Source organism: Lipotes vexillifer, unplaced genomic scaffold, assembly GCF_000442215.2.
Source record: "Lipotes vexillifer unplaced genomic scaffold, Lipotes_vexillifer_v1.1 scaffold22, whole genome shotgun sequence".
NCBI lineage: Eukaryota > Metazoa > Chordata > Mammalia > Artiodactyla > Lipotidae > Lipotes > Lipotes vexillifer.
The window spans coordinates 3,572,271-3,597,211 of NW_006779050.1; the positions used below are offsets into that span (position 1 = coordinate 3,572,271).

The 24,941-nt window shown below is 37.9% G+C and overlaps 1 protein-coding gene across 1 annotated transcript in view; it reads right to left on the bottom strand.

The window, feature by feature from the left end:
• Positions 1-24,941, bottom strand: part of ARHGEF38 (Rho guanine nucleotide exchange factor 38) — a 157,568-nt gene that overhangs the window by 5,607 nt on the left and 127,020 nt on the right. Inside the window, exons 8-13 of the mRNA XM_007452164.1 lie at positions 22,228-22,332; positions 20,007-20,129; positions 10,667-10,978; positions 5,354-5,497; positions 4,323-4,521; positions 3,920-4,179 (exon numbers count right to left, since the gene is read on the bottom strand). Of these exons, the coding sequence (XP_007452226.1) occupies positions 3,920-4,179; positions 4,323-4,521; positions 5,354-5,497; positions 10,667-10,978; positions 20,007-20,129; positions 22,228-22,332 (1,143 nt within the window). The remainder of the gene's footprint in view (positions 1-3,919; positions 4,180-4,322; positions 4,522-5,353; positions 5,498-10,666; positions 10,979-20,006; positions 20,130-22,227; positions 22,333-24,941) is intronic.

The following is a 24,941-nucleotide window of genomic DNA, read 5'->3' on the forward strand; positions in this document are numbered from 1 at the left end:
CTGCTGAACTTGTTCTGTATAATCCCCTTTGTGAATATGATGGGATTTCACTCCTGTGATTAGGTTACATTACATGGTAAAGGTAAAGGGATCTTACAGCGGTGCCTAATAAGGTCCCTAATAAGTTGACTTTGAGTTAGATGAACACTATCCTGAGTGGGCCTGACATAATCAGGTGAGTCCTTTAAAAGAGAGTCCAGTCACCTCTGAAGGGAAAGATTTGAAATCAGAGAGATGCTGTCCTGCTGGCCTTGAGCAAGCCAACAGCCATGTCGTGAACTGCCTATAGGGACAGCCACGTGGCAAGGATCTGAGCACAGCCTCTGAGCGTTGACAGTGGGCCTTGGTTGATAGCCAGCAAGAAAATGGAGACCTTGTTCCTACTGGAACAAGGAACTAAGTTTTGCCAACAACCATGAGCTTGGAAGACAACCCTGGTTTTCAGAAAGAGGCACAGCCAAGCAAACGTCTAGATTTCAGTTCTCTGAGATTCCAAGCACAGCACCCAGCTAAGCTGTTGCCTGTACTTCTGACCATGGAAACGGTGAGATAATAAATTTATGTTGTTTTAAGCTACTTAGTTTGTGACAATTTGTTATGTAGCATAGAAAACTAATACAGATCATGCCATTATTATTTGATCAGAAGAGACCTGCAATTTGGGTTGGGTTATTTCAACTCAAAGCAAAGGTATAGGGGATCCTATGTGGCCACAGATCCAAGCTTCATTTTCTAATCCAGCTATATTTGTAATAGTGTTTAGATTTATATCCCTGACACCAGAGTCTGTTTTGAATGGGTTCAAAACTCAGAGGAGAAAGAAAACAAATAGCACTTTATGGAGAGATATCATTAATATACTTTCTGTTTGGGGCAAAAGAAAATTATCTCATTACTTTTCCTCTCAGCAATGGAAACTTCTAATGGATCTAATTCTCATGATACATATTAATAGGTTTACTCAAAGACAATTACTCTGCAGTAGCAGCTAGTAGGCACTAGATGCAGTTTTAGACTACACAGTTCATGCTGAAAGAGCCTAAGTGAGGTGCTTAATCTAAAAGTCCCTGTAAAGCCAAGTAAAAACTAGAACTCAACATCAAGCCAGCTTTAGGTCATCTTCACAAATTTGGTCCTCCAGTGTCTGTCCTAGGTTATTAAGATAACTTAGAAAGTTATCTTAGTAACTTAGAAGTTATTAAAAGTCAGCCAGGACATTTAATCAAGTATATAGATTTCACTGATAAAAATTCATTTATCAGTTGGTATTATAACATTATATTGTCTTATAGAAACTGAATAAATTAAGAGAGTGAATGAATAATAGAAAAACAGGGTTTTTGAAACTTCAAGACAGGAAAGTGATAAGAACACATAGTAATGTATAAATGAGTTTAGAATCAGTAGTGACTGGGACAAAGTACTTGCAAATTATATATCTGATAAAGAACTCTATGCAGAGTATATAAAGAATTCTTAAAACTGTATAATAAGGGAAATGACCCAATTTTTTAAATGGGCAAATATTTGAAAAGACCTTTCTCCAAAGAAGATGCAGGAATGGCCAATAAGAACATGAGAGATACTCAATAGCATTAGTCATTAGGGAAATGTAAAACTACAATGAGACACCACTTCACTTCCATTAAGATGGCTGTGATAAAAAAAGACAGACAATAAGGCAAGGATGTGGAGAAACTGCAGTTCACAATCCTCATACATTGCTGTTGGGTACATACAACGGGGCAGTCACTTTGAAAAACAGCTTAGCAGTTTTTTAAAAACTTAATCTTACCAATAAGCAATTCCACTCCTAGGGATCTACTCACGAAAATGAAATTCACACAAAGACTTGCACACAAATGTTCATAGCAGCATTATTCATAATAGAAATTACCCCAGATGTCCATCAATTGGTGAATGGATAAACAAAATATGCTATATTCATAGAGTAAAATACTGTTAGGCAATGAAAAGCAACAAAATACATATACATACTACAACACGGATGAATCTCAAAAAACATGCTAAGTGAAGGAAGTTGGCTGTAAAACACCACATATTGTATGATTCCATTAATACAAAAAATACAAAGAAGGCAAATCTATGGAGGAAAAAAGTGATTAAAGATTTCTTGGGGCTAAAAGTGAGAAAGAGGAGGAGCTGCAAATGGGTTCAAAGGATCTTTTAGGGTGAAGGAAATGTTCTAAAGTTGGATTCAGTCAATGGTTGCAAAACCCTGTTAATATACTAAAAGTCAGTGAATTGTATACTTAAATTGCATAAATTGTATGGTATGTAAATAAGAACTAAATAAAACTATTTTTTAATGTATCAGTCATGAATTGGACAGCAATCAATGTATTGTTGAAAGAAATTGAATAAAAATATTTTTGAAGAGCAGTATGGCAATGTATATCAAGACTTTATATATCCTTTGACACTCCAATATTTTCAGGAACTTGCCCTACAGATATACTCATATATAAGTGTATAAAAATAGATGAACAAGGATCTGGCCTGAAATATTGTTTGAAATTTTAAAAACCTCAAAATATTCTGAATGTGTATTATTATGGTAATAGTTACATAAATCATGATGTATCCAGATAATGAAATACTATGCAGAATTTTTAAGGAAGAAGGTAGATATTTAGGTACTATTTTATCTAAGATATATTGTTAACTGAAAAAAATTATGTACCACATATATGTTCCCACTCGTCTAAGTATAAATTCACTCATATAAATACAATATCTGAAAAGATATACCTGCATGTTGTCTCTGAAAAGTAGGACTGAGGAGAGAATAAAGACCTTTACTATTAATTTACATATATCTTTCTACTGTTTTAACTTTCCACAGAGAACATGTATTAACCTTATTTTTTAAAAAGAAGTTAAAATTAATTAATAAAAAGCCACTAGGGGCTTCCCTGGTGGCTCAGTGGTTAAGAATCCTCCTGCCAATGCAGGAGACACGGGTTCAAGCCCTGGAAGATCCCACAAGCCCGTGCACCACAACTACTGAGCCTGTGCTCTAGAGTCTGCGAGCCACAACTACTGAGTCCATGTGCCATAACTACTGAAGCCCGCGTGCCTAGAGCCTGTGCTCCTCAACAAGCCCCTGCAATAAGAAGCCTGAGCACCACAACGAAGAGTAGCCCCTGCTCGCCACAACTAGAGAAAGCCCACGGACAGCAACGAAGACCCAATACAGACAGAAAAAAAAAGGCCACTAAAGAAAAAAAAGCAAGTTTAAAAAAGGAACCAGTTAGTTGGTCACCACTTGGGGATTAACATTTCTGAGGTAGCAAAAAGGAACCCTATATTGTAGTTAACTTACCATTTTGGGAAAGGGTTATGCCAATAGCCTTTGCACTGGTTAAGTGAGAGAAAGGTAGCTTTTAAAAGTTTCAGTATATGTCAATAGTATATGTCATTATGCAAGAGATTAAAAATGATTCATAGATAACACAATGAAGATACTGCTCTCAGAGGAACTGCGGTCAGTTTTCCACATGCTGCTGATGGCGGTGATCTGTTCAGTATTGAGCTGTTTTCCTCTCATGCGGGAAGTATAAAGAGACCATCTTCACTTCACTCTAAGTAGTAACAGCTACTATTTATTCAGTGCCTACTCTGTGCTGGGTACTTTACATATAAAATTATCTCTAATATCTAATATCTCTAATATCCACACATCAACTCTGCAAAGTAGGAATTATTTGTCCTCTTTTCTTCATTTGAGGAAACAGGCTCAGAGAATTAAATTCCTTGCAAAAAGGTGCACAGAGAGGAAGTGCTAGAGAGAAGTGCTACAGAGGAAGCTGACACTTCCACCAAGTCTCACAGTAAGATAGAACATCTTTCATGATTCCAACAGCCAAGCGTCTTTACATCAGGTTCAAATTCTTACCTGTTCATCTACCTCTTGAAAACTGTCAACATCAGTACCGTTTGTTTCAGACTTCCCACATGTTCCACTAAGAGATGAGCTGCTATCACTTATGCTACCTTCTGGGGTGCCTGTGACACTGTCCCTGGCTGGTCGTGAAGACACAAAGAGACTGATGTTATCAAAATCATCATCGCAGAACCTGTTCTCGGCGTCCACCTTCTGCACTTTTGCTGGATTGTAGGGTTTCAGGAAGGAGGAATACACATATCCTTTTATAACTGGATAGGAAATAGAAAGAAGAAACATGGTTATTTATAACTCTTTCCAAACAGTTGCATTTAGACAAGGACACAGAGGCCCCTGGGAAAATCTCAACTAGAAGAGAGGTGGAAGTTCTTTGCTTCTTATGAAAAAAACTTACTTCCTGTGTCAACAAGCCACCTGCTGGTACTCCCCAACGGATCCTTCTGTTCCATCACAGCCACCAACTCCCCTTCCAGAAGATTGATATCATATTCTTGTGTAGCGTTGCACTTGCGCTTAGCTTGGTAGAGTTCCTCTGTACTGTACGTGGATAGAAGTTTGCAGCGGTGAGTGTCATTCTGACGTGGCACTTCCGGCTGGGAGAAGTAAGGAGAACTTTTGGTTCAGATAGATGTATAATAAAATCCGCACAGATAAATATTGGTAGATATTTCTTCTCTGGAGAGTTTTTAAATGTTGAAGCCATACATTGATTAAGGATTATTTCAATGTTGAGGCAGAGATCAGGTTATTATGTGAAAGTATTTAGCTGAGTTGTGCAGGGAAAGATTCTCTAGTTAGCACATGAGGGCAGTGTTGTAGAGAAAAAAGAAAATTCAGCTGAGAATACGAAGGCAGAGGTTCTAATCCTTCTTCGATGTTGAACAATTTTTTAATTCTTTGCCATGCTGCAGGCAATCACTTGTGCATTAAGCACTTGATAAATAATATTTAATTAAGTAAATTGTACATGGGCATGTATTTTTCCAGGAAATACTATCAGTAAATTAGGCAGGAGTCCAGAGGCCTGGCCCCTGTCCCAGCTCTGCCACTAAGTGACTTTGAGAAAGCCACTTCATCTCTGCAAACTGGGATTCCTTATTGATAAAAATGAAAGGTTCGAACTGTAATGATTTTGCTCTATAAAATTCTGTTCACTCATCCAACAGATATTTATAGAGTGCCTGCCTTGTGTCAGGCACCATTTAGGCACTTGTTTTGTACACATCATGTACAAAACAGGTAAAAAATCTATGACCTTATGGAGTTCATAGTATGGAGGCTAGAAATAGACAAGAAATTCTACATATAATAAGTAGGTATAAACTATAGGATATTAGAATGACATAAGTGATATGGAAAATAATATGATTTGATCAAGGCAAAAAAGTGATAGTCATCATTGTTACTGAATGCTACCAAACTCACCAGAATTTTCACAGTCTTCTTCTTTTCAAAACTAAGTTTCCTCTCAATAAATGTAGCAGTGTTATCCTTCACAAAATTCAGATTTTGAACCTCTTCTAGTACTTGATTCTGAATTTCAGAGATGCTTGAAGCCAACAGTGGTACCTGTAGGTAGAAATATGACGTTCCCAGACAAATACTTAACCATATTAGATATTGAATTTAGTAGATCTGTGATGAACAGTGAAAAATTATACCATATCCCACAGCGAAAAATTAGGGCAACATTAAAACTCCTATATCAAAACCATCTAACCCCACAAAACCCCACAAAACCCCACAAAACCCCACAAAACCCCACAAAAATGACAAGGACTTTTTTTTAAGTTCAAGCTTAAACAAAAGGAAACAGAAGAGAAAAAATCACAATAGCAATAAAATTTGGGGAAGAAAGGCTCCGTAATTGATGGCAGTAGTCCCCTCCAATGTGGTGGGGTGGTACAGTAGGAAGGAGAAAAAGGCTAAAACAAGAAACATTGGTTAAGATCCTGTGGTGGTTAAAACAGATAAGAAAGTTCTTTGATATGTTTCTCATAAAGAGGTGGAGTCAATGTCCCCTTCCCTCAAAATTGGGTGGGACTTTATGACTGCCTCAATGAATAGAATGTTGAAATAAATAGAATAAAGGAAGTGATGCTGTTTGACTTTCAAGATTAGGCTAAAAAAGATCATGCAGTTTCTGCTGTTTTCTCTTGGGACACTCACCTTAGGGAGACTTTAGCTGCTATGGAAGGAGTCCAGTTGCACTGTGTCCACCATATCAGAAGACCATGTTGAAAGATGGAGTGGGGAGTGGTGGGGGGGGGGGTGGGATGGGTGGGTGTCTGTGGGGCCCCAGCTATTCCAGTCCCTAGCTGTTTGGGTCTTCTGTCATCTTCCCACCACCAATCTTAGAAGCCTGAGAAAGTCTTTGTGACCACTTCAGCCCCAGCTATTATCTGACTGAGACACTGAGAATGATTACCTGATCCCAGTGAACCCCAGAACTATGAGAAACAATAGTAAGAAATGACTATTGGTTGTTTCGTACCACCATGTTTCGTGTAATTTGTTATGCAGATATAGACAACTGGAATTGTTTTGAAGCAGTTGTATCCCCAGATTCTTTCTCCTTTTCAGTGAATCTTGGTGATTGCTTCTTCCCTACCTTAGCAGAAGATGAAGTTTTCTTTTCTGAAAATGGTAAAACAGAGAGTGTCTAGACTGGGGACACTAGGCACAAATAATGGTGGGGGACCCATGTTAGAAAGAGCGTAATTAAGTGAGTGGATATAGACTGGACCCAGAGACCCTGCCAACCAGGCCTAGCAGTCAACCATTACCCTTTAGGCAGAAAACTTGAAGGGACATCTCTGGAGACTCTGACCAGCCTAAGAGGAAAGACCTAATGGTGCTATCATCAGGAGTTCCCAAATGAAATTGCAGTCAAATTGCTCTACACAGTAGTGGATGCTTAGAATTTTCAGTGCCTATCTAGGTGCTCAATGCTGCCAATTAGTCCTCAACTCTTTATCAGTGGTGAATGATCAAGTATATCAGACATCTAAGTCATAACTATAACAAGAAAGAAAGAATCTTATAAAAATAAAAGCAACCTGTTTTCATCTTAAGAAAGCCAAAAAGAACTTTCAAAAATTACAATCATGGGAACAGAAATAAGAATAAATCAAAAGATGGGTTTGAAGATTAAGTAGGAAATTTTCTTAGGAAGTAGAGCAAAGCAATAAAGAGATAGAAAATAAGTGGAAAAAGACACAAGATTAGAGGAACAACCCAGGAATTTCAGAAAGTGAGAAAAGAGAAAGGGAAGAGAGAAAAATCATCAACGAAATGTTCAAAGTTTCTAGAAGCGGAAGACATAAATTTTCAGGTTGAAAGGATCCCACAAAGCATCTGACACACCAAGGTTCATCATCATTAAATTTCAGACTGATGAAGACAATAAGAAAATTCCATAAACTTTTAGAATGGGATAGGGTGGGGAAAGTGCATACAAAGAATCAAGAACCAAAATGCACCCAGAGTTCTCAACAGAAACAGTGGAAGCTAGAAGACAATGGAACAATGGAATGATTTCAAATTCAGGAAGAACAACTTAAAATTTTACACCCAGACAAACTATCAATTAAATATGATGATAGTATAAAGACATTTTCTGATATTTGAGGTGTCAAAATATTAACCTCCCAATTTTCCTTTCTTAAGAAACTACTCAAAAATTTGCTCCCCCAAATAAAGGCAGAAAGCAAGAAAGAAGGTCAACATGGGATAAGGAAATGTGAGATCCCACACAGAAGAGAGGTAAAGGGATTCCCCAGAATGATGATGAAGTGTAATCCCAGGATTACAGTTAATTATGAGATTAAAAAAGATAACCAGTTCTCTGAGAGATTTCTGCAAGAAGACACAATTAATAGAATATATCACAATCTGAATGTCTTAAGTGATCCAGTCAAACTGGCAGATAAAGTTAGGCAAATGAAAATTAAGCTGATAAAAGACAAACACAATTATTAACTTTAAGAAAAGCAAAAAAGCTATACATAAAAGAAAAAGTAATCATAGTGTGGTATTACTGAACTCTAACCAGCATTCACTTTGTGTGCTGAATATCTTTTGTTTGTCTTTTCAAATTTATTCTTTTTCCATTTCCATCCTGCTCTGTGCTCTGGAAGGCTGACCAGTATAGAGTGTACCAACAGCTTCCTTGCACTCTGGTTTCCAGATGGGTTCTTGCAATGAGAAGCACCCATAGGAAATCAGAATAAGGGAGGAAAGTGAGATAAGGAAATTTATTTCCCAATAAATTTCTTTAGTATTTATTACTTTCTGTAGTATTGACTGATAGTCACAGATCCTGTCAGGTAAACCTTTCCACTTAGGTCTCTCTGCACATTCCTATAGCTACTCCTTCCCCTTGTCCCTTTGAAGACTGGGTGTTTTAAGGCTCCTTCTTTTATTTTACTGTATATAATCTTTTAAGTTACGCTTCAATTTTAAAAGTTTAAAAATAGGGGACTGATAAGAGAAATGCAAATCAAAACCACATGAGATATCACTTCATACCCACTAAGATAGCCATAATAAAAAAGACAGATGTGAGGAAATTGGAACCCTCAGTCATTGCTGTTGAGAATGAAAAATAGTGCAGCCACTTTGAAAAACAGATTGGCAGTTATTCAAAAGGTTAACATAGAGTTACCATATGATCCAGCAATTCCACTCCTAGGTATATACCCAAGAGAAATGGAAACATACATCCACTAAGAACTTGAATGTTCATAGCAGCATTGTTCATAATAGCCAAAAAGTGGAAATAACCTAAATGTTCATCAACTGATGAATGGACAAATAAAATGTGACATATCCATACAATGTAATATTATTTGGCAATAAAAGGAATTAAGTTCTGAAACACACTGCAACATGGATGGAACTTGAAAACATTATGCTAAGTGAAAGAAGACACTCACAAAGAACCACATGTTGTATAATTCTGTTTATGCCACATGTCCAGAATAAGCATACATGTAGAGACAGAAAGTAGATTGGTGGTTGTCTGGGACTGGGGAGGTTAGGGGGAAATGTGGAGTCACCGCTAGTGATACAGAGTTTCTTTTGGGGGTGATGACAATATTCTAAAAATTGATTGTGGTTATGGGTTTCACAACTCTTACGAATATACAAAAACCATTGAGTTGTACATTTTAAATGGGTGGAGTGTATAGTATGTGAATTATATCTCAATAAAGTTGTTACCAAAAAAATAGGAGGCTGATTACACACTATTGTACAACTATGCAGTGGACTAATACACAGCTGTAAAAGAAATGAGGAAGCTCTCTATGTACTGACATGGATGTTAAAAGCAAGTTGCAGAATGTACTATAGTTTGCTAGTTTGTGTAGGAAATAGAAATATACATTTGCATTTACTTTTAATGGCACAAAGAAACTCTAAGTGTATAAAAATGAACTAATATCAGTGGGGGTGAGAGCAGGAGTTGGAGTGGTTTGGGCACAGAATGAGTATGGGATTGCTTACTTATTTTTATATAGTTCTTCCTTTTGAGCCAAGTAAATGTAGCACCTCTTTATTCAACTTAATTTAATTCAGATGATAAGTTAAAAGTTAATTAAATATACAATAAAAAGTAAAGTAGGGACAATTAATTTTCCTCCAAATGTCCATTAAATATCACACGAGCTGAATGATAAGTAATACACTTGAAATGAAGGGCCAAGAAACGAAGCTGACTTTTTTAAAATTGATATTAGGTTGTAAATATCTTTCTTCCTCTTCAGAAAATAATTATAAGGACTTCCCTCCTGGCCCAGTGTAAAGAATCTGCCTTACAATGCAGGGGATGTGGGTTCAATCCCTGGTCAGGGAACTAAAATCCCACATGCCGCAGGGCAACTAAGCCAGTGCGCCACAACTACTGAGCTCTGCGTGCTTCAGCGAGAGAGCCCACGTGCCGCAAACTACAGAGCCCACGTGCCACAACTACAGAAGAGAAAACCCGCATGCCACAAGCTAGAGAGAAGACCACGCACCACAACAAAGAGCCCGTGCGCTGCAGCAAAAGATCCTGTATGCCTCAGTGAAGATCCCGTGTGCTGCAACTAAGACCCAAGGCAGCCAAAAAATAAATAAATAATAAATAAATCTTAAAAAAAAAAGAAAATAGTTCTAAAATCATACCCTAATGGAAAGCTAAGATATATACATATACATATATATATATATATATATATTTTTTTTTTTTTCCACACACACATCAGGCTTCTCTTCTTTGGAGGAAAACAAAAGCAAAACAAAGACTGGTTTGACTGATATCCTATTTCTGTCATTACGGTGAGATGGCCTTATTTTTGGATCCACGTCTCAGTCATGGTTAACATTTACAAATGGTTGAATGGGAAGAGAATACAAAATATAAGTTGATAAGCTTCAACATAGCATCAGGCAGATGGAGCTACATTGGTTCCATCAATGAGGGGAGCAAAGCGGAAAGATGTTTGGTGTTTGAAAAGGAATTTCCAAAAAGAGCTCCGAGGGTATAAGTCACAGCAAACCAGCACTAGGAAAATTGATTTTACCTTCCTGTGTAGAAGAGGGATAAGGAGCAGAATATTCTCTGACTGGCTTCAGCTAAAATAGAAGCCACACCATACAGTACACTCAGGCACGCTATGAGCAGGCTGCTTTGCATGCTGTGCTTTCTGACAGATTCCGTAGGCCAAGGTAGCCAAGTGCTGGTGCTGTGCTTACCGGCACCACCGTGGAATAAACCCTCTGGGCCACGAGCATCAGGTCCCTGAGGAGGGTGATGAAACTGCACAGGCAGTTCAACAGGATCTTCCGCGCGGCCCGGTTGAACACCTGGAGCTCTTCCACAAGCTGGGCATTGAGGGCCTCATATTCCCTTTTGGCCAAGTCTGACTCATCTGCCACCACCCGCTGCAGGTAGCTGTTGTAGTCCAGCAGTTTGTCATAGCGTTTCTGGATTAGCTTCTGGGGCCCTGGGAATAGGGACAGCAGGGCTGACAGGGGCGTCAGGACAAGCTTCTGTAAATGAGCAGCCTGCCAAAAAGAGCAAAACAATCCCATCACAGAAGGAGGAACACCCAGTACCACGTCTGGAGCTGTTATCAGTAGGTTTACCTGCTCCCTGCAGGAACACAAAGGAAGGCAGGCAAGTATCTAGACAAGTTGAAAGAGCATGGGATCATTTTTTTGTCTAGCTAAACCTGTTCAAGGACTTAAAACAGCAACTCTAGACTCTAACATTGAACCTGAAGAGGGAACAGGAAGAAGAATACAAAAGTTGAAACCTGCACACATCCAAACTATGCTCCACCCTTCTCTCTACAGCCATTGGTTTTGTCAGTGGGGTCACCTCCCACAACCCTTTCGCCTTCCCCTTCTTTCTAATCCCAGAGCCAACTGGAGCTTCTCCAGAACATGGGCTAGGGGGTAATCTCCACCTTTGACTACCAAGACTGCATAATTTATTCACATATCATTCCCTTTCTTTGCTACTAATAAAAGGAAGACAATTGGGCTTAGGAGAGTCTGTATCTTACTCCTCCCTCATCTACCCCAATTCCCTGGCTACCCTGGTGGTTGATTTTGGTAATGGAATCCTATCCCCTATACAGATAGTACCCCCTTATTACAGGTATTTTGTTCCTGTTATAGAAATGACCAGAGAGTTATTGCTTCCTCTTTAAATACTTTGAAGGATTAAGCTGATGCTGATTCTGTGTCCTAAATTGTTATATTTTTAGGTCTGAGTCATTGAAAATGAACACTGTATTAATGCCTAACTCCATGCCAGCAACTGAGCACCCTAGATTTAATTTCTTCTATTTCTCTTTCCTCCCCTCTATTCTGAAGCTCACCAGTATCCTATGTTTGCTGACTGCCCAAATTTATCATATATGCTTGGGTGTCATGATTATGTTATGGCAATTTGGAAGTTTTCTCTTTTTTACCCTGAAAGATGTTCTAGGGAATCAGCATCTGAGCAGCAGCTTGTATTAATTAAGTGACCTCTAGTAACTTTGTCTGAACTCATGGGGAATCTAGAAGAGGAGGGAGACCAATCTCTTACTGGCACCAGCAATAGCCAACACAGATTAAATTTGATGTCTAGCTTATAAAATAATCATTATATACCTGAAGACTATTTAATGAGTCCTTCAACTAAGCAAAGAATCTGTTTACTGTTCTGGGATAAATTACTGTGTTAGTGACATACTTGAATTCTACAGGTAATCTAATTACAAAATTCCAATATAATTACAATATATAAGTCCTACGACCCACAGACATGAACCAGTTCATCTGTACCTGGGAATTATGGTTGGAACGAATAAGAATCAGATTTTATTCTAATATTCTGTGCTATACAAAATGTGTAGATAGGTACCTCTCATGATTAGATAAAAACAATTGCTCTGTCTTTAGATAGATTCGAGCTCTTAATATTTGACTTTTAAAAAGAGTTCAGGGGCTTCCCTGGTGGCGCAGTGGTTGAGAGTCTGCAGGGGATACGGGTTTGTGCCCTGGTCCGGGAAGATCCCACTTGCCACGGAGCAGCTGGGCCTGTGAGCCATGGCCGCTGAGCCTGCACGTCCGGAGCCTGTGCTCCGCAATGGGAGAGGCCACAACAGTGAGAGACCAGCATACCGCAAAAAAAAAAAGTTCAATATACCTTACCATAAAAAGGTACTGGTATATTGAGCTTTCTGATAATTATTTTAATTTAGCATAGTTTATCATCCTGTGGTTTTATGCAAGGTAGGGAAGGACACCTTTTCATTCTGTCAAGTTCTGGGGCATGCTTGATGAAGGAGAAGTTATATACCATGCTCTTCATGGTGTTCAAAAATTGTTATTACCTTAACTAATGTCAGCATTAAGCTAGAGAGCAAACCCTTAAGGACTTTTCTAAACTGTGGTTACTGTAATTAAGCCAAGAAAACATATAAAGACCTAGGCACACTTCTATTTAACATGTTGTAGAAACTTTCTCCTTTCTCTCTCTCTCCCTTTCTCCCTCTCATTCATCTAATCTACCATATTAGTTCAGATGTAATCGTGACTTTCCATTCCCCAGTGCCAGGAAAGCTAGATGCTTCTGGATATTTTTCTACTGGAGCGGGCACTGTCGCAGTATCCCTTCCCAGGATTCGGAAATATGAGATGGGGGACGTTACTGGGATTAGAGGCTGGTAGGAAAGCTAAACATCCTCCAACACAAGGGTAAATCAATGAAGATTTGTCTGACACCAAATGCCAATAATACCATTACAAAAATGTCAGTTTCAAGGATCTTCAAGATGATGGAGTCTATTGTATCTTTTATATAATCCTTGAAGTACTACTATGAAATAATAATACCTATGGAACACAAGATACTAAATTTAAATTAGTATTACTCAGACTGGTTTGCCACCCAAATACTTTCTTGGCTTAAGCATTTTTTTTTTTTACATCTTTATTAGAGTATAATTGCTTTATAATGGTGTGTTTCTGTTTTATAACAAATTGAATCAGTTATACATATACATATGTTCCCATATCTCTTCCCTCTTGCATCTCCCTCCCTCCCACCCTCCCTATCCCACCCCTCTAGGTGGTCACAAAGCACTGAGCTGATCTCCCTGTGCTATGTGGCTGCTTCCCAATAGTTATCTATTTTACGTTTGGTAGTGTATATATGTCCATGCCACTCTCACTTTGTCACAGCTTACCCTTCCCCCTCCCCATATCCTCAAGTCCATTCTCTAGTAGGTCTGTGTCTTTATTCCTATCTTACCCCTAGGTTCTTCATGACATTTTTTTTCTTAGATTCCATATATATATGTTAGCATACAGTATTTGTCTTTCTCTTTCTGACTTACTTCACTCTGTATGACAGACTCTAGGTCCATCCACCTCACTACAAATAACTCAATTTCATTTCTTTTTATGGCTGAGTAATATTCCATTGTATTATTCCATTGAGTAATATTCCATTGTGCCACATCTTCTTTATCCATTAATCCGATGATGGACACTTAGGTTGTTTCCATCTTCTGGCTATTGTAAATAGAGCTGCAATGAACATTTTGGTACATGACTCTTGTTGAATTATGGTTTTCTCAGGGTATATGCCCAGTAGTGGGATTGCTGGGTCATATGGTAGTTCTATTTGTAGTTTTTAAGGAACCTCCATACCGTTCTACATAGTGGCTGTACCAATTCACATTCCGACCAGCAGTGCAAGAGTGTTCCCTTTTCTCCACACCATCTCCAGCAATTATTGTTTCTAGATTTTTTGATGAAGGCCATTCTGACCAGTGTGAGATGATATGTCATTGTAGTTTTGATATGCATTTCTCTAATGATTAATGATGTTGAGCATCCTTTCATGTGTTTGTTGGCAATCTGTATATCTTCTTTGTAGAAATGTCTATTTAGGTCTTCTGTCCATTTTTGGATTGGATTATTTGTTTTTTTGTTATTGAGCTGCATGTAAATTTTGGAGATTAATCCTTTGTCAGTTGCTTCACTTGCAAATATTTTCTCCAATTCTGAGGGATGTATTTTGGTCTTGTTTATAGTTTCCTATGCTGTGCAAAAGCTTTTAAGTTTCATTAGGTCCCATTTGTTTATTTTTGTTTTTATTTCCATTTCTCTAGGAGGTGGGTCAAAAAGGATCTTGCTGTGATTTATGTCATAGAGTGTTCTGCCTATCTTTTCCTCTAAGAGTTTGACAGTTTCTGGCCTTATATTTAGGTCTTTAATCCATTTTGAGCTTATTTTTGTGTATGGTGTTAGGGAGTGATCTAATCTCATACTTTTACATGTACCTGTCCAGTTTTCCCAGCACCACTTATTGAAGAGGCTGTCCTTTCTCCACTGTATATTCCTGCCTCCTTTATCAAAGATAAGGTGACCATATGTGCGTGGGTTTTTCTCTGGGCTTTCTATCCTGTTCCATTGATCTATCTATCTGCTTTTGTGCCAGTCCCATACTGTCTTGATTACTGTAGCTTTTAGTATAGTCTGAAGTCATGGAGCCTGATTCCTCCAGCTCCGTTTTTCGTTCTCAAGATTGCTTTGGCTATTCAGGGTCTTTTGTGTTTCCATACAAATTGTGCAATTTTTTGTTCTAGTCCTGTGAAAAATGCCAGTGGTAGTTTGATAGGGATTGCATTGAATCTATAGATTGCTTTGGGTAGTAGAGTCATTTTAACAATGTTGATTCTTCCAATCCAAGAATATAGTATATCTCTCCATCTATTTGTATAATCTTTAATTTCTTTCATCAGTGTTTTATAATTTTCTGCATAGAGGTCTTTTGTCTCCCTAGGTAGGTTTATTCCTAGGTATTTTATTCTTTTTGTTGCAATGGTAAATGGGAGTGTTTTCTTGTTTTCACTTTCAGATTTTTCATCATTAGTGTATAGGAATGCCAGAGATTTCTGTGCATTAATTTTGTATCCTGCTACTTTACCAAATTCATTAATTAGCTCTAGTAGTTTTCTCGTAGCATCTTTAGGATTCTCTATGTATAGTATCATGTCATCTGCAAACAGTGACAACTTTACTTCTTCTTATTGGATTTGTATCCTTTTATTTCCTTTTCTTCTCTGATTGCTGTGGCTAAAACTTCCAAAACTATGTTGAATAAGAATGGTGAGAGTGCGCAACCTTGTCTTGTTCCTGATCTTAGTGAAAATGCTTTCAGTATTTCACCATTGAGGACAATGTTGGCTGTGGGTTTGTCATATATGGCCTTTATTATGTTGAGGAAAGTTCCCTCTATGCCTAATTCCTGGAGGGTTTTTATCATAAATGGGTGTTGAATTTTGTCAAAAGCTTTCTCTGCATCTATTGAGATGATCATATGGTTTTTCTCCTTCAATTTGTTAATATGGTGCATCACGTTGATTGGCTTGAGTATATTGAAGAATCCTTGCATTCCTGGAATAAACCTCACTTGATCATGGTGTATGATCCTTTTAATGTGCTGTTGGATTCTGTTTGCTAGTATTTTGTTGAGGATTTTTGCATCTATGTTCATCAGTGATATTGGCCTGTAGTTTTCTTTCTTTGTGACATCCTTGTCTGGTTTTGGTATCAAGGTGATGGTGGCCTCGTAGAATGAGTTTGGGAGTGTTCCTCCCTCTGCTATATTTTGGAAGAGTTTGAGAAGGATAGGTGTTAGCTCTTCTCTAAATGTTTGATAGAATTCGCCTGTGAAGCCATCTGGTCCTGGGCTTTTGTTTGTTGGAAGATTTTTAATCACAGTTTCAATTTCAGTGCTTGTGATTGGTCTGTTCATATTTTCTATTTCTTCCTGATTCAGTCTTGGCAGTTTGTGCATTTCTAAGAATTTGTCCATTTCTTCCAGATTGTCCATTTTATTGGCATAGAGTTGCTTGTAGTAATCCCTCATGATTTTTTGTATTTCTGCAGTGTCAGTTGTTACTTCTCCTTTTTCATTTCTGATTCTATTGATTTGAGTCTTCTCCCTTTTTTTCTTGATGAGTCTGGCTAATGGTTTATCTATTTTGTTTATCTTCTCAAAGAACCAGCTTTTAGTTTTATTGATCTTTGCTATTGTTTCCTTCATTTCTTTTTCATTTATTTCTGATCTGATTTTTATGATTTCTTTCCTTCTGCTAACTCTGGGGTTTTTTTGTTCTTCTTTCTCTAATTGCTTGAGGTGCAAGGTTAGGTTGTTTATTCGAGATGTTTCCTGCTTCTTAAGGTGGGCTTGTATTGCTATAAACTTCCCTCTTAGAACTGCTTTTGCTGCATCCCATAGGTTTTGGGTCGTTGTATCTCCATTGTCATTTGTTTCTAGGTATTTTTTAATTTCCTCTTTGATTTCTTCAGTGATCACTTCGTTACTAAGTAGTGTATTGTTTAGCCTCCATGTGTTTGTATTTTTTACAGCTCTTTTCCTATAATTGATATCTAGTCTCATGGCGTTGTGGTCGGAAAAGATACTTGATACAATTTCAATTTTCTTAAATTTACCAAGGCTTGATTTGTGACCCAAGATATGATCTATCCTGGAGAATGTTCCATGAGCACTTGAGAAAAATGTGTATTCTGTTGTTTTTGGATGGAGTGTCCTATAAATATCAATTAAGTCCATCCTGTTTAATGTATCATTTAAAGCTTGTGTTTCCTTATTTATTTTCATTTTGGATGATCTGTCCATTGGTGAAAGTGGGGTGTTGAAGTCCCCTACTATGAATGTGTTACTGTCGATTTCCCCTTTTATGGCTGCTAGTTTTTGCCTTATGTATTGAGGTGCTCCTATGTTGGGTGCATAAATATTTACAATTGTTATATCTTCTTCTTGGATCGATCCCTTAATCATTATGTAGTGTCCTTCTTTGTCTCTTCTGATAGTCCTTATTTTAAAGTCTATTTTGTCTGATATGAGAATTGCTACTCCAGCTTTCTTTTGGTTTCCATTTGCATGGAATATCTTTTTCCATCCCCTTACTTTCAGTCTGTATGTGTCTCTAGGTCTGAAGTGGGTCTCTTGTAGACAGCATATATATGGGTCTTGTTTTTGTATCCATTCAGCCAATCTGTGTCTTTTGGTGGGAGCATTTAGTCCATTTACATTTAAGGTAATTATCGATATGTATGTTCCTATTCCCATTTTCTAAATTGTTTTGGGTTCGTTATTATAGGACTTTTCCTTCTCTTGTGTTTTTGTCTAGAGCAGTTCCTTTAGCATTTGTTGTAAAGCTGGTTTGGTGGTGCTGAACTCTCTCAGCTTTTGCTTGTCTGTAAAGGTTTTAATTTCTCCATCAAATCTGAATGAGATCCTTGCTGGGTAGAGTAATCTTGGTTGCAGGTTTTTCTCCTTCATCACTTTCAGTATGTCCTGCCACTCCCTTCTGGTTTGTAGAGTTTCTGCTGAGAGATCAGCTGTTAACCTTATGGGGGTTCCCTTGTGTGTTATTTGTTGTTTTTCCCTTGCTGCTTTTAATATGCTTTCTTTGTATTTAGTTTTTGACAGTTTGATTAATATGTGTCTTGGCGTATTTCTCCTTGAATTTATCCTGTATGGGACTCTCTGTGCTTCCTGGACTTGATTAACTATTTCCTTTCCCATATTAGGGAAGTTTTCAACTATAATCTCTTCAAATATTTTCTCAGTCCCTTTCTTTTTCTCTTCTTCTTCTGGAACCCCTATAATTTGAATGTTGGTGCGTTTAATGTTGTCCCAGAGGTCTCTGAGACTGTCCTCAGTTCTTTTCATTCTTTTTTCTTTATTCTGCTCTGCAGTAGTTATTTCCACTCTTTTATCTTCCAGGTCACTTATCCGTTCTTCTGCCTCAGTTATTCTGCTATTGACCCCTTCTAGAGTATTTTTAATTTCATTTATTGTGTTGTTCGTCGTTGCGTTTTTCATGTTTAGTTCTTCTAGGTCCTTGTTAAATGTTTCTTGCATTTTCTCTGTTCTATTTCCAAGATTTTGGATCATCTTTACTATCATTATTCTGAATTCTTTTTCAGGTTGACTGCCTATTTCCTCTTCATTTCTTAGGTCTTTTGGGATTTTATCTTGCTCCTTCATCTGCTGTGTGTTTTTCTGTCTTCTCATTTTGCTTAGCTTACTGTGTTTGGGGTCTCCTTTTTGCAGGCTGCAGGCTTGTAGTTCCTGTTGTTTTTGGTGTCTGTCCCCAGTGGCTAAAGTTGGTTCAATAGGTTGTGTGGGCTCCGTGGTGGAGGGGGCTAGTGCCTGTGTTCTGGTGGATGAGGCTGGATCTTGTCTTTCTGGTTGGCAGGTCCACGTCTGGTGGTATGTTTTGGGGTGTCTGTGGACTTATTATGATTTTAGGCAACCTCTCTGCTAACGGGTGGGGTTGTGTTCCTGTCTTGCTAGTTGTTTGTCATAGGGTGTCCAGCACTGTAGCTTGCTGGTCGTTGAGTGAATTTGGGTGTTGGTGTTGAGATGGAGATCTCTGGGAGATTTTCACCATTTGATATTACGTGGAGCTGGGTGATTTCTTGTGGACCAGTGTCCTGAAGTTGGGTCTCCCACCTCAGAGGCACAACACTGACTCCTGGCTGCAGCACCAAGAGCCTTTCATCCACACAGCTCCTCAATTTGGGATGATTTGTTGTCTATTCATGTATTCCACAGATGCAGGGTACATCAAGTTGATTGTGGAGATTTCATCCACTGCTCCTGAGGCTGCTGGGAGAGATTTCCCTTTGTCTTCTTTGTTTGCACAGCTCCCGGGGCTCAGCTTTGGATTTGAACCTATGTTTCTTCATCTCCCTTGAAGGTCTTGCTTTCTTTTTCCATGGACAGTGGCCCTTTCTCCCATCCTCATATGTGCAGAATTTTATCTACTGAACAGAAGGAACAGCTCATCCAGAGATCCAGGAAACTTCTGGGAAATAAGACTGCCGTAAATTCCCTCTTTGGGGCATGTCTATTTGTGTGTTAAGAACTTTCAGACTTTGAGCTTTTTTTTCCCCTGGCCTGGGTTCTGAAACTGGCCGGAGTTGGAATGTAACCCAAGCATGTTTTTAGTGATTCCCAATCTATGTTTTATGATTCTGTATATTTTACAGAACTCTTAGAAAACAAATATTTTACCACAGAACAGAAGATATAATATATGACTCAAATAAAGCACTTTCTGAGTAGGAAGGCCTTACTTTCCAGTGAATAATGTGTTAATAAAAGTCACATCCTCAGAAAGTATCTTTGCTCCTCATGTAAAAACTCTAGGCGTTTCCAGAGACTCCTCTAAGAAAATCACATCTTTCTAACTTAATAAATCCCTGATACACCGTATGCAGACTTAAACTAAATATTGATTTTAAAAGCTGCTCAGACACTGACTACCCTAAAAACATAGTCTGGAGCCCTCTTAAATTTTGATTATAGTAAAAGCTTCATTAATCCACTTCAAAATATTTAGTGATAAAAAAAATCTCCTGTTTAAATCTACTAATTTTAACATTAGTATTTGCTTTAGTGCCTGTTTTATTTTTAACTCCAAAAAAGCAGCTTTTCTCTTAACCCTACTATTTCATTTGCATTCATCTGAGGGTACAAATAACTTACAAAGTCATCAGAGGGATTTGGGGCATTACTTGGAGCCTCTGAATAGCCCCTCTCATCCTCATCTTTGTTGTGTGAAATCTCTTGGAGCTCCATTACACTCTGCAGAGCTAAAGGCATGGCATCCTGAAACCCAAGAACAAAGTTACCAAAGGGCAAAGTTCTGAAGTCAGTACAATTAAATGTATCCTAAAAGTGCACTTCATCAACATAACTATTACCACTGAGAGAAAAAGAAAAAAAGGAAGGAAAAAGTTTTATGAACACTTTGTACAATCAGGTTACCTATAACCATCTATTTCCTTACTTTTCCCCCATGTCACTTTCTCATACTGCTCCGTAGGTATGACACCCTCTTTTTTTTGTTTGACATCTTTATTGGAGTATAATTGCTTTACAATTGTATGTTATTTTCTTCTGTATAACAAAGTGAATCAGTTATATGTATACATATATCCCCACATCCCCTCCCTCTTGCATCTCCTTCCCACCCTCCCTATCCCACCCCTCTAGGTGCTGATCTCCCCGTGTGATGCAGCTGCTTCCCACTTGCTATCTATTTCACATTTGGTAGTGTATATATGTCAATGATACCCTCTTACTTCGTTCCAGCTTACCCTTCCCCCTCCCCGTGTCCTCAAGTCTATTCTCTACGTCTGCATCTTTATTCCTGTCCTGTCCCTTGACACCCTCTTTTATTAAGTGAAGTCCATCTTAAATTCCCTCTTTGGCCATTCTTCATCATTCAATTCTTACAGATCTCTTATTTTAAAAATCACTGTTGTTTTATGTCTTTAGTTTTCCTTAGTGAATTTAATCTTCTCTTTAAGAGAACATGCTCGTACTTCTTCTGAATCAATTAGTGGAAATGGAAGACTTCTGTAGATATTCCCAAGAGGCACTGACTCCTTGAAAAGTATATCAAGGACAGGGTTCTCACTGCCCTCTGGATGTTATAGCTATGTTTTTGTTTCCCTTTCACAGAAAGCAGTGCTTTAGGAAGAGATTAGCAAACCTGACTGCAAAATCAGGCTTTGCATCAGTTAATGAATAAGAAAAGAATATGGCTTGTTAGTTATGTGACATAGAACTTTGTCTCCAAATCACTATGCCTGTCAACTTAATCTTCTGTTGGTGTGATAGTCTATCAAAGAATGCAAACATCTTCCAAAACAGACAACCAAGAGAAAAACTGGAAAATAGAAAGGAACAATCTTTTAACTAACTTACATGTAATTCTACTAACTTTCTATGTCTCATAGTCATGACCATTGTCAGGATGTTGTTAAGGACACTATGTCCCCTTTATGAGATCCATCAGAAGAAACTCCTGACTGGTCTTTCTACTGAATATAATTATACTGTACTCCAGCTGGTTTGTCTAAGTCAGTGATTCTCAACAAGGGCAGGAAAACCTAGGGGACTGGAAATTTGTGGAGGTATTTTTGTCTTCTACTCTGATTGTGTGGGGATATTTGCATATTGTGTTCATAATATTTTGTTAGAACATGTTTTCCTTTATATTGATTTTCTTTTATGTATACCTACCTACCTAAGGTTAAATTATCTATGAATTTCATTCAGAACTGTAAAGGGGGCATTACAAAACACTGGTTATAAAATAAATAGAGGTGTTTGGTTTGTCTTAGAATTGTGTGATCATATACCCCTTTTTGGGTTGGCTGCTAGGTAGCCTACAGCTAAATTTAAGATGTACATGTGGGTTTTTGTGGGTTTTAGGGCATTTATATTATGCAGTTTTTACTTTTTAACTCCTCTAATTTTATGTTATGTCTCCTTTTGATTTTCTTTTTTCCTTCAGTGCTACTCTTAAATTTGTAAATATGTGTTTCAGGTACTGGAAAGAGATATGTTAGTATAATCAAACAAATCACATTTCTGCCTTGTCTGCCATTTTGTGTTAATTAACTCATCTCTTTTATAGAGAAAACATGCTGATGGTCCAGCCCTACGTGGCAATCATATGAACAAATGTCCCACCATATGGCAATTTGGATTGGGGGAAGGATGGAAGAGGTAAGGGAACAAAGAGCAAAACCCAAGTCTTTATATTGGCTTCCTTCACCAGCAGCTTGCAGCCTCCCAAATTTGATACAATAAGCGTCATCATATAAATGATGAACAGTCACATTTACTCTTCATAATAACCAGAGACATCAAGACCTTTCTGTGGAAACATTGAAAACAGTTGTGTCTTACCCACCTGTACGTGTTGAAGACAGAATGAAATGTTCTTTACAGAGTGCCTCACAGTCTTTTCTAAAGATCTAAATAGTTTTTCTTCTCTATTAAAGGTATTGTCTTTCACCTAAAATATAGATGAAATTATTTATTTTTATAACTCAAAGGAATCTGGTATTTAAAAACAATCACAAACCGTATTGGCCCAGCACATTACAAAAAACTCCTTGTTGAGATGAAAACTTTTCATGCTGCGCTCTTTTGTTTTAACGTCTTTATTGGAGTATAATTGCTTTACAATGGTGTGTTAAGTTTCTGCTGTATAACAAAGTGAATCAGCTATACATATACATATATCCCCATATCTCCTCCCTCTTGATTCTCCCTCCCACCCTCCCTATCCCACCCCTCTAGGTGGTCACAAAGCTGATCACCGAGCTGATCTCCCTGTGCTATGCAGCTGCTTCCCACTAGCTATCTATTTTACATTTGGTAGTGTATATATGTCCATGCCACTCTCTCACTTCATCCCAGCTTCCCCTTCCCCCTCCCCGTGTCCTCAAGTCCATTCTCTACATCTTACGCTGACTGTCTTAACACAGAACTTTCTGTGTCCAGCATGTGGCACAACTGATGTTCAAATAGTGTAACAAAACCGCATGGTGCTGCTTAATTTGCTGTTCAATTTTCACATTGCTTCACCTATGTCACGGTAGCTGTGGGATGTAAAATTTTTCCCTGCAGTTTTTAATAGCATGTATTACGTGTGTACTCAAATGACACTGCATTTGTGGCTCTATAAAATAATTAATAAAATCAAAAATTAAATTAAAATTTGATCTATTGATTAGAATTTATTGTTTTGCTGATATGACTCATCCCAATTTATTTCACAGTGGTTATTTAGAAAATATTCTTAGGGTCTTGGCTAAAGAAATATGATAATTCTTTAGCAACTCAAATTTGAAAGATGATGAAAAATCTTAACAAAAACTGTCCTTCTGTTAGGAAAACTCTGCAGAGTTAAGACAGTGATCACATGTGTTCAGTTTTTTTTTGTTATCTTACATGTATACCTACTAGCATTCAGAAAAATATGCTTTTTTATATGCCTGTGGCAATTTCTAGGAAGACACATTATTCTATCAATGATGAGAAGTATTTTTTGGCGTTCAAAAAGGCTACAAAATATCAGAACCAGCTTTGTGTTGGCAAAATCTGTGTGAACACACACCTGTTTTGTGGAATATGTTGTGTATTCTTCAGTTTGGTACTGGCTAATAACCGTAGCTGTTCTCAGTTCCTACATTTGTTAATTTAAGGTGGTTGACCTTAGAACTGAATGCATAGAAAATGGTGACATTTTATTTTAGTAGTTTAAAACCTCTTAATATTATTTATCTAGAAAGCTTTTCATTAAATAGGCAGTATAGTTCTTTGTAATCCACACAAAATTCATCACCCTCTGCCTTAGTATCTCTATGCTCTGACCCAGTTTGAGGCATATAACAATATGCTGGGCAGAGTTTTTTAAAAGCAGTTTTCAAGGACCAGCTATTTTACTTTGTATATCTTGGCCGAGACCCACATGATGCTAAAGTAAGAGGTTCAAGGATCACATGATGAAAAATACTGCCTAGTTCTACTTTATTGCCAAGCCTTCTCTTGTTGCTTTATTTTGTTGGAATATGCTGCTGTCCCTTCTCTGCCCTGCAAAATCCTGTCTATTTTTTTTTTAAGGACTTGCTCAACTGTCACCCCTGCTACAAATCCTTCCTCTAGTTCCTATTCTTTCCACTCCATAAAATTAATTGTACCCTCCTATGTGCTCTTACAACACTAATGATTTAAGTAATTTTCTCCACTGAGGGATTGCAAACATTGGAGATGAAGTATTTTTTCTTAATATAATAATCACTAACATTTATTAAACACTAACTATGTTCTGGACACTTGTGCTAAAACCTGTCTTCCACTTTCTCATTTTAATTCTTATACAACCCTATAGGATAGATGCTATGGTAAATCCCATTTTAGAGATAAAGAAACAGAAGTTCCAGGAGGTGTGGCAGAGATTGTGAACATTCCTGCTATTGACCTTCTACCAATGGTACCTGCACCTCTAGTTTAAGATGGACATGGCTACCCTGCTAGAGACAACCCTTTCCAGACTCCCTTGCAGCTGGCTCTGCCTTTGTAACTGGGTTTGGGCAAATAAGTTGTGAGTGAAAGTGATATGTTTCATTTCTGAATCTTGGCCTTAGAACATTTCCCTTGGGACTTTGAATGAAGACATGGCAGTGACCCAGCTTCAGTGAGGCAGATGAAGACCATATATTTAGGGAACATCGCAGCACAAAACTGGGGAAAACTGGGTTCCTGAAAGATCTTGTGCAGCACAGCCCATCTGCACTATTTTAAGAGAGAGAAATAAATGACTATATGACTTAAGCTGCTATGTTTTGGAATCTCTTTGTGACAGAAGCATGGCCTTTACCCTAACTAATACAGAAAGTTAAAGAAACTTACCCATGTTAATAGTTAGGTCCAGGATTCCAACCCAAACCATCTGAATTTAGAACCTCTCTGCATTTGCAATCTCTAACAGTGTCGAGTAAGAGTTCAATACATGTGTGATGAATGGAATGGAATGTTCCTCTTGGGTAATAGTTTTATACCCTAACTCCACCAAATATTTCACTTGAGCTGCTGACAAGTGCAAAATTGACTGATTTG